Source organism: Apteryx mantelli, chromosome 8 (genome assembly GCF_036417845.1).
Source record: "Apteryx mantelli isolate bAptMan1 chromosome 8, bAptMan1.hap1, whole genome shotgun sequence".
Lineage (NCBI taxonomy): Eukaryota > Metazoa > Chordata > Aves > Apterygiformes > Apterygidae > Apteryx > Apteryx mantelli.
This window is the reverse complement of record NC_089985.1, coordinates 30,874,672-30,884,363: the sequence shown is the minus strand read 5'-3', so window position 1 is coordinate 30,884,363 and position 9,692 is coordinate 30,874,672. Positions and strand designations below refer to the sequence as shown.

The 9,692-nt window shown below is 65.0% G+C and overlaps 1 protein-coding gene across 4 annotated transcripts; it reads right to left on the bottom strand.

Moving 5' to 3' along the window:
- Window positions 1-602: 602 nt before the first annotated feature.
- On the bottom strand, window positions 603-6,282 carry LOC106484921 (Krueppel-like factor 2). 4 transcript variants are annotated; one of them, XM_067301098.1, is made up of 4 exons: window positions 6,149-6,282; window positions 4,901-5,870; window positions 3,765-3,936; window positions 2,545-2,731 (listed from the first exon to the last, which is right to left on the bottom strand). In XM_067301098.1, the coding sequence occupies exons 1-4, from the start codon at window positions 6,239-6,241 to the stop codon at window positions 2,716-2,718; spliced, it is 1,251 nt and encodes a 416-aa protein (XP_067157199.1). In that variant the 5' UTR covers window positions 6,242-6,282; the 3' UTR covers window positions 2,545-2,715. The 4 variants fall into 4 exon arrangements, with proteins under 4 accessions (XP_067157202.1, XP_067157199.1, XP_067157200.1 ...); XM_067301101.1 differs by lacking the exons at window positions 2,545-2,731; window positions 3,765-3,936 and adding an exon at window positions 603-1,086; XM_067301099.1 differs by having other exon boundaries at window positions 2,545-3,936.
- Window positions 6,283-9,692: the final 3,410 nt, after the last annotated feature.

The following is a 9,692-nucleotide window of genomic DNA, read 5'->3' as shown; positions in this document are numbered from 1 at the left end:
CCTGCCACCGCAGCCCCCGTGAGCCTCGGCCAGGCCATGACTGGTGGCCCGGGGCTGGGGACAAGGAAGGCCAGGCTGGGGGGATGCAGCCGGGAGCAGGGTGCGCGTGGGCACAGCAGTGTGGGTACCACGGGGTGGCTCTGCCACTCACCCGACCTCTGCACCGGCCCCATGTGCAAGCCAGGACGCTGGGACCTGCTTCAGGCACTCCCGCCAGAGACGCAGGAAGAGCCAGGAGGGGGATTAAGTCGGATTAGGCACCAGCCTGGCACCTCTGGTGAAACCCTCTCTCCCCTCCGGGGTGACCAGCGAGCAGGACACGTTAATGCCATGTCTGCTGCCCAGGGGGCCCCACCAGGGTTACTGGAGCCTTTGGGTCCTCTTGTGCCCCAGCTGGGCCAGGGCAAAGCAGTTTTCAGCTGAGCCCAGGCTTGCAGACCGCGGGCTGGGAGAGCGCCTCAGCCCTGCCTTTCGAGGCCCCTCTGGCACGTGGCATTTCTTCAGCATCGCCGAGCGTGTTTTGTAGCTGCCCTCGTCGCTTTGCGCGGCAGGATTTGCTGGGGAAGGGGCTGGGGTCCCTTCACACACAGCTTCCAGGCAACTGGAAGAGGGTGTTTTTTATTAACAGCAAATTAAACGTAATTGCCTTTTCCACTACAGCCACTCCTTGCTCAGGTGAGGTTCCCAGCCATGCCGGTTGCTGCAAGTACCGTACCCTATCGAGTGCCCCAAGGAGAAACTTGCCCCAGGGCCCGGGGCAGCTGGCAGCAGGACAGGGAGCAAAGCTTGAGCCGTCACCACCGGTGGCTCTGCCCCGGAGAAGAAGCCAAAGCGCCTTCCTGGCTGCCCGTTGCCTCCGTGCAAGGCAGCGGCAGCAAGTCAGCGCGCACACAGCCATGCCTCGCTTCCGCCCCGGCCCAGCGATGATGAAAGGCAAAGAAGAACTGGTTTGCACTCTGATCTCAACAGGCAAACCTCAAAACAGCCACGGACTGTCACTCCAGCTCCCAGGATGCTTCAGGAGGACGGGACAGCAGAGCCAGCCTTTCCAGTGGGACAGGATGGTTGGAGAAATTCATTGTTCCCCTGGAAATAAAAATAATAATAAAAACACAAAGCCAGAGATTACTTATACGCACACAAACACGCAGGCACGCACTCTCTCCCCATCTGGCTTTGCCAGCCTGACTCATCGCTAATTCAAACAGCCCACACCTTTCCCTCTCCCTCCGTGTGACATTTTGAACAAGTCTTCGGAGCAGAGGCAGCGGCTCTGGAGCCATGCTCCAGCCACCCAGGTGGTGTTGGACCCTCACCTTTGGGTCCCGGGAGCAAGATGCTCCAGCTACCCCTTTGCAGGTCACTTGTGCCCCCAGTAGCGTCACCCCACACACACACACACCACAAAAACTGGGGCGAGTAGAGGGTGGAGACAGCTATAGAAAGGACAAGTGATTGAGCCTGGCAGATGTGTGACACTTGTGGATATAGTCCCACAGCCAGGGCATGGGCAGGACTTGAAGCCCTGAGCTGGCTGCTGCCCTGCCTGGAGCAGCCAGGGACCCCCAGAGTAGGCAGACCCCAAAAGTCTGGATACTGGCCCAGAGACAGACAGACAGTCCCCAAAGCACCAGCCACCCATCGCAGGGGGACATCAGCCCTGCTCTGCCCTTCTCCTTTTCTTCCAGCTGGACTTGGTGCAGCTGCAAGTGGGAAACTCCAAAGGAGCAGGATCAGCCCAGCCCTACCCCAGGCCACAGATCCCAGCCCGTGTTTGCAGCACAGCTACATTCAATTTCCACTTGCAGGATGAGGAGCCCCCAGGGCATCCCCCAGCCCTGGCCACCTGCCCGGGGTGATCCTGCAGCCCAGGGCACCGCACGGCCCGTACCGCGCTCTCCCTGCGCAGCATCAGGCCCGGGCAAGCCCCGGCCTTCAGCGGGGTGCGTGCATCACGGGTAATCAGCCGTGGGAGGGCAGGAGGGATGGAGCCAGACCTGCTTGCTGAGCTCAGGACCTGCCGGCAGCCTCGTGCTGAGTCACCACCTATTAACGCAGGGGAAACCTCCGCACCTGAACCGCGGGAAGCTGCCAGGCCCCAGCAGCAAGCAGGGACAGCACGCACCAGGGCTGGGCACCTGCCTTGGTCCGGGAAGGACCTTCTGGCTGCGACCGCGAGGCTGGTGCGGCAGAGCTCCTGCTGCAGGCACAGCAGGCCGGTGCCACACGGGACAGCAAGGAGGCTCCCAGGAGTTTCGGCTGCCGTTCCCCTCAGCGGTGACTCACCGTAGGGCCAGTCACACCATCCCTGTGCTGCAATTGCCCCATCTGCAGATTAGGGAAACTGAGGCACAGGGAAATGGGGTGACTCAAGAGCTGTTGCACAGGAGATGCTGCTCAGATGCCGAGGCTTGGGCGTTCCCCATCGATCCTCCACAGCTAACTTAAGCAGAAATGAACATCGATGTAAATATTTACTGACAAGCAAGCCCAGCCTCACCCACTCCTCTTAGAAGAAAGCTTTAAAGTAAACTCTCCTGGCTCTTTCATGTTTACAACTTGTTTATTTATTATACAGCAGATCACAATATTTCAACAGTTTGCATATAAAGAAAAGTAACATTTCGGAGTGCGAGAGACCTAACGTGCCCAAGCAGAGAAATGTTAATTAACAATATACACAGACGGGAACAGTGCACTTCCCAAAGCCGAGACTCATCTGTGTTCCCAGCTGGAAGAAAAAAATATATTAAAAAACAGAAACATTATATATTACTGCTTTGTTTAATTTACAACTTGCTTTGCAGAAGCTGCACATAAAAAGATTCATTCTTTTGAGTTTTCTCTTTTTCCTCTAAGAAAGTTTCAAGTATAGCAGAGACCTGGGCATTTATAGCTGGACTCACTGTCCTTTACACACTAAATTTAAAAAAAAGCAGCATGGGGAAGGCAGCTGCAGCAGTACCTGGTGTCATCCTGAGGGGAAGAACGAGACAAATTAAAGCAGACAATTAGACAAAAGCCAGGAGAGCCATTTTAGGCTCCCAAATGGAGAACTGTGGGAACGGCCAGGATCAGACTCCCCGGCTGGGTCCCAAGCTGGCAACAGGAGTGCCATCTCTCCCTGTGCAAGGTGACACTTCGCTGCCAACCCCTGCAAACCTTTATACCCATGAGCCACAGTCAGGTCCACCCTCGCCCGGTCTGGTCTGGGCTTTTGGGTCAGGAGAGGTTTGTTCTGATGGCCACAACCAAGACGACCAGCAACCCACTTCCAAGAGCTGTGACCCACACACCCAGCAGACCCGGGTCTCTGGCAGAAACCTGGCCAGAGTCGCCACCACAGCCCCTGGAGCCATGAGGTGCTGGGATCAGGGGGAGAAGATTAAACTGATGCCAAATAAAAGCTACAAGCTTTGGGGACAGGTCCCTGCTGCACCAGCCCCATTGCCCTGCCCTAGGCGCTCGGTGCCTGGCTTGGAGGGGACCCGCCAGGCAGGGGGAGCAGAGTGCTGGTGCCTGGGCCAGGGGCTGGAGACACTTCTTGTGGCTTTGCTCCACCATCTGCACCCCAAAGCAGCCCGGGCCCGGCTCTCACAGAAGGGGCAGGAGGAGAAAACTAGTGACAAACTACAAGCGGAGAGGGCTGGGTGGCCGGGCTGCTCGCCAGGGCCATCCCGGCCCGACGCTATTTACACCGCGAGCTGCTCTGGGGACTCGCTCGGCGGAGGGGAGGCTGAGTCTGGCCGCGGCCCGCCGCTCACATGTGCCGCTTCATGTGGAGGGCGAGGTGGTCGGAGCGGGAGAAGGCCCGCTCGCAGAGGTGGCACTGGAAGGGCCGGTGCCCCGTGTGCTTGCGGTAGTGACGGGTCAGCTCGTCGGAGCGGGCAAACTTCCAGCCGCAGCCTTCCCAGGTGCAGTGGTAGGGCTTCTCACCTGCAGACAGTGGGCTGTCAGTGGGCTTGCGGCTCCCCACCCTCACATACCTTCACCCATGCGCACCCCTCCCAGGCCCACTGGGCACCCTTCCCAGGGGACCTATGCCCACACTTTTGGGCCCGTACCCGAGGGGCACCCTGCTGTGCACCACATCCTCTGCGCACCCTTTCCAGGCCCAGCTTTCCACACGCCCCCAGCTGTTTGCCCTTCCCCATGTGCAACTCTTCTCAGCTCAGCCCCTCCACAAGGTCCTGTCCTCTCTGTACACCCCTGTCCCACTGCGGGGCCCCCCTGTGGGTGCTCCCTTGCCTGGCCCCAGCCCGCCGTGGGGCTTCACCATGTGCTCCATCCATCCCAGCGCTGCTGTGGGGTGTTGCTGCACGCACCCAGTCTGGCTGCGCCACACAGTGGCCCCCCCATGCACCCCTGGCCCAGCTGTAGGGCTTCTCCATGTGCCCCTAAGTCCCTGCAGCCCTCCTGGGTGCCTCTGGCTGGCTACCGGGCCCCACCGTGGGGGCCCTCCGTGCACCCCGGCCACCTCTTCGTATGCCCCTGCCTGGTCTCACTATAACACCCGCCCCCTCCCCCGTGCAGCCCCATGCTGCCTGCGAGGGTCTCTCCAGGCACCTTTGCCCTGGCACCGTGCACCCCCCTACCCAGCCCCGCCGGGCACCCGGGGCCGGCTGGAGCAGGGGTCTCTCCATGCACCTCGGCCTCCTTTCGGGCACCCTCCATGCACCCCCAGCGCCGGCTGAGGGCGTTTCCTCCGTGCGCCCCCGCCGGGCCCCAAGGCGGCGACCCTCCGTGCGCCCCAGTCGCCCTGTCCGGCCCCTCCGTGCGGACCCTCCATGCGCCACGGCATGCGCCCGGCCCCGCCGCGGGAGCCCCGGTGCGCGCCCCCGGGGCAGCCCCGCCGCGCGCCGCGGCCCCGGTCCCGGCCGCCCCCCCGGGGCGCCCTTACCCGTGTGCGTCCGCATGTGCGCCTTGAGGTGGGAGCTCTTGGTGTAGGTCTTGCCGCAGCCCGGGTATTCACAGTTGTGCGTGGCCGTCCGCTTGCGCGCCCACGAGCGGCGGCCGCGCTTGGGCTTGCAGTCCTCGGGGGGGGCCCCGGCCGGGAAGTACTCCAGCACCGGCGAGTTGGGCGGCGTGACCAGCAGCCCGGGCAGCCCCGCGGGGCCCGGGCCCGGCCCCGGCCCCTTCAGGGGCTCCCTGAAGACGCTGAAGTGTCCATGAAACTGCGGCGGCGGCTGGGGGGCGAAGTGGGGCGCGTAGCGGTGCGGGCCCACGGTGTAGTGGGGCGGCAGGTCGGCCAGGAGGTGGGGGTCGGCGCCGGGCAGCGGCTCCTCGGGGGGGCCCAGGCGGCCGTGGGCGAAGCCCGGGTAGGGCAGGGGCGGCCCCGGCACCGGTCCCGGCATCACGCGGGGCTTGTGGTCGCCGCCGCCCGGCCCCAGGTAGTCGCCGCCGGGCAGCCCCAGCATGCAGGCGCGCTCCTCCGGCTGCTCTTTCTTGATGCGGGGGCCGAAGGGCTGCGCGGGGTCCAGGGGCAGCGGGCGGGCCAGGGCCGGGTGCAGGGGGTGGTGGTGGTGATGGTGGGGGCCGCCGGGCACCCGCAGCTCCGTGTACTCCCTCCGCTGCAGGTCGCAGTGGCCGGGCAGGTCCGGGGTGAGCAGCTCGGCCACGTAGCTGTGGCCCTGGCCCTCGGGGTAGGGCGCCGGGAACTTGCCCGGCGTCGGGTAGGAGCCGTCGCTGTCGTACGTGGTGCCGCAGCTCTCCGGGGTCTCGGGCAGGGGGTAGTTGGGGCCCGGGCCGGCGCCCGGCGGCCCCTGCCCGCCGCTGCTCGTGTGCGCCAGGATGAAATCCAAGTCCACGAACTTGCCCAGGTCGTCCTCCTCCCGCTTGACGGCGGCGGGGCCGTCCTGCTGCAGCATCCTCTGCGGGGAGAGGGGCGTCAGGGCCGGCGGGGCGACGGCGCCCGCCGGCCGGGCACCGCGGCCCGCGCCTCTCGCTCGGGGCGGCGGCTCCCCCCCAACCCGTCCGACGGGTTGGGACCGCCCCGGCAGCGCGGCGCAGGGCGCCGGCCGCCGCCGAAACCGGGGCGCGCCCCGACCGGGGGGGTCCGCCGCCGCCGCCGCCCGCGCGGGGCAGAGCCCCGGCACCCGCCGCCGGTGCGCCCTGCCCGGGCCCCCCCGCCCCGGTGCCCGGTGCTTACGTGTAGCATGTCGGCGGGCCGCTCCTCCAGGGGCAGCAGGCTGGCGAAGGTGGAGATGGAGGGCAGGGTGCTCTCGTCCACGGCCGCCGCCATGGCGGGCCGGGAGCGGGGCCGGGGCCGGGGCGGGAGCGGGGCTGGGGGAGCGCGGTGCGGGGCCCGGCGCCGCTCCGCTCCGCTCCCCGCGGCGGCAGCGCTGCTCTGCGCCGCCCCGCGCCCCTAAGCTGTTAACAGCATGGCTGCGCCCCCATTGGGCCAGCCCTCATTGCTATGCACCGCCGCCGCCTCCCATTGGCTCCCTCCGCGCGGAGCCGCGCCCCCCGCGCCCCGGCCACGCCCCCGCTCTGTCCGGGCCGATCCCCGACGGGTCCCGGCGGCGTCCCGAGGGCTCCGGGGGTCCCGCGGGGCCCGGCCCGGCCCGGCGCCACCGCCGGCCGCCCCAGCCCCTCTGCGAGGGAGCCTGCCTGGGGGGCGCGGGGCCGGGGCAGCGTGGCGAGGGCCCCAAGGCGGGTCACGGGGCGGGGGTCCCCCGTGCCTGCCCCACGGCGCGAGCGGGGCAGTGCCAGTGTGATCACGGAGCCAGGGTCCCCCGACACCTTGTCCCATGGCATGAGTAGGGCAGGGCATGAGCGATGCAGGGGTGCTGGTGTGGACCACAGAGCTGGGGGTCCCCCATGCTCTGCCCCACGGTGTGAGCACAGCAGGGGTGCCACTGTAGGTCACGGAGCCGGGGTTTCCCCAATACCCTGCCCCATGGCGTGAGCGGGGCCGGGGTGCTGTGAGAGATCACAGAGCCGGGGGCCCCTCAGTGCTCTGCCCCACAGCATGAGCAGGCAGGGGTGCCCACGCAGATTGCAGAGCCGGGGGTCTCCCAACACACCGCTCCACTGCGTGAGCAGGGCAGGGCTGCCGGCACACAGTGGGCTCCGTGCGCGGGCTGTGCTGCAGGCAAGTGTGCGTGGCTGGAGCGGGAGCGTGCCGGGAAAGTCCGGGGCACTGTTACAACTGAGCGTGCCGACTGGAGAGCTGTGCACGGGCGCTTGTGCCGGGGGAGACCGAGCCTGTCAGCATGCAAAGGCGCCGTTGCGGCGGGGGCTTGTGCAAGCCGAGGAGGGGGCTGGGACAAGAGACAGCACCCAGGGCTGCTGAGCCCCGGTGCCCCCGCTCTGCTCGCTTTATGTAACGGCGTCCGTGAGGCCGCGCTCCCCTGCGCTGGTGCTGCCGGTGAGGCAATCAGCAGCCCAGAGCGCGCCGGCTCTCATCTCGCTGCGTGCAGGGTGCGTGTGCCGGCCAAGATAACTGCCCGGCAGAGGCTGCCGGGGGGCTGGCAGCCTGCCTGCCTCGGCTCATCTCGCCCCACAGCCTCCGCGGGACGATTGCCTGCCCTGCCTGGGGCCCGGCGCTGCAGCCGAGTCCCCGAGCACCCCACCGTGGGGCACACGGGCCGGTGTCTGCCCCGCGTGCCCCAGGACAGTGCCGTCCGCCCAAGTGCTTCCCATGGGGGAGGACGCGAGGGGACCCGGAGGTCCTAGCACACGGGAGAAACCCAGGTGCCCCACTGTGTGCCAGCAAGGTGGGAGGGCAGGAGGTGGCACGGAGACCCGTGAGTGCTGGGCAGGCCTCCCCACGGGGCTCTGCCCGCACCATTCAGCCTGCTGTGAGACCATCTCCGCTTGGCCTCCGTCCAGCCAGTACCAGGAATGGCCCCTGTTACTGTTGCGTTTGTCAAGAAGCAATAGCCCTTATCTCCCCAAGCCTGTGTCCCTGCTTTCTGGGGCTTTCCATCTCAAGATACCTTTCTAAGAACTCGAGCTGCTGCCTTCGCTGTTCAGAAGTGGGGAGTCGATTTAAAAAAAAACAAATATAAACACCAAAGGTGAACGTATGCACTCACACACACACACACATACAGACGCGCACGCTGCTGCTGGATCCAAAGCTACTCTACCAGTTGCTTTCATCACCGCGCTTTAATTATAAGGGTGGAGCATTGCAATAAATTATTTCGGTAATCCAGTGGAACAACAACGATTCACATCTTCCCCCTTTTACCAAGAATCCCTGCCCTGGTTTCCAGCGCGCGCGCTGGTTCTCCGCCTGGGCCCTGCATGCCCGGCTGCCGGAGAGGGATGAGGTTTATTAATGCCACCCAGCAGGTTGAAATGCACAAACTGCAGCGTCCGTCCTTTGAACATGTTGCCTTCGCGTTGGCAAAGGCGAGAAGCGTTTGCGCCTCAGCTGAGATCCCTTTTAGCCTGGCCCCCAGAGTAGCTTGTTTAAGCCATGGGCTAATCCCATTATTTGTTTCTTGTCCAAATAGTAATTAATAGTGAGGCAGTTCCTGCCCCAAACTTTTGTAGATAAGTGAGAGCAGATGCCACAGGAGACAAGCACTAGCTCCGCTTGGTTTTCCCCTTTTCCAGGCAGTTTCGGTCACTGCGTCTGTGCAGCACTGGCTCATTTTGAGAGGCGTCGCCAGCAGATCGGATTCATTTTTATGGCCAATATTTCTTGCAATGTGGGCTATTCCCCAGGAAACTCTCCTTACTGTTTTGGTAGAAGGGCCGGCGCAGAGGGGAGCGGCATCGCGCCAGGCACCACACAAACACAAGCGCTGCCAGAACCGGCCGCACAGGGAGCCAGGACAAAACACAGATGAAGCACGGGAGGGATTTGCTTGCCGTGAGCCAGAGGTGGGCACGGCGGGGCCCCGAATGCAGCCCTGCCGCCCCCCCCCCCCCCGGCAGCACTGCCCGAACCGGCATGGGAGCCTCCCGCAAGCCCCGCGGAGGGGAGCGGAGGAGGAAGGCGTTCGCACGGCTCGCTGTTGACAGGATCCCGTTTAGGAAACGCAAATTATCTCCCGCGCCGCTACGGCAGGCTGTAAAGGAGACAAGATCAAACAGCCGCCCGGCAGGAGAGCAAACAGGAGGGCGGGAAGGGCTGCTCGATAGGCGATGGCCGAAGAGGAAAGGGTTAATGGTTATCCCTGCTCTTGGCACATCCCGGCCGGGATGGCAGCCGGCAACTGCGCACGGCCATGCCGAGCGCAGCCCGTCATCTCCAAAGCCCCGCGTGAGTCATGTCGGGGCGCCCGGCAGACGCGAGCTCAAAGTGAGCTGGGGAGCCCCAGCGAGGCGAGCCGGGGCCGGAGCCAGCGGAGAGCCCTGCCGGCATGTCCACGGTGCCCCCACCCTGTGAAATGCCAGGGACTGAAAAGCCTCTCCATCAGCTGGCACTTGGGGACTGGGGTGCACCCCGGGGTGTCCCCACAAAGGTGGGCCGGAGTCACCGGCATCTCCAGTGCCCTCTTCCCACTGGAAACCCCAGTCTGGCGTGGGAGCCCCTCCGACACCTGCCAGGGCTCCATGGCTCGGAGAGCTTCTGCTTTGGCAGGAGGCAAAACCAGAGCCCCAAAGGCTTTGGGGGGTCCTGTGGGGAGGTGCAGTGGGGCCCCACGGTGCCGGGCAGCCCGGGGCACAGGACACGCCGGAGGTGGAGCCGGCATCTGAAAGTGGATCTGGCTGGGTTTGCTCTCCGTCCTCCC

What these genes read in the sequence shown, in the direction of transcription:
- LOC106484921 (XM_067301098.1), bottom strand. Translation starts at nt 6,241, where the DNA reads ATGGCGGCGGCCGTGGACGAGAGCACCCTGCCCTCCATCTCCACCTTC. An exon ending in GGCCCGCCGACATGCTACAC is followed by an intron (nt 5,871 to 6,148) that starts GTAAGCACCGGG and finishes CTCTCCCCGCAG; the next exon opens with AGGATGCTGCAGCAGGACGG. An exon ending in GCACATGCGGACGCACACGG is followed by an intron (nt 3,937 to 4,900) that starts GTAAGGGCGCCC and finishes CACTGTCTGCAG; the next exon opens with GTGAGAAGCCCTACCACTGC.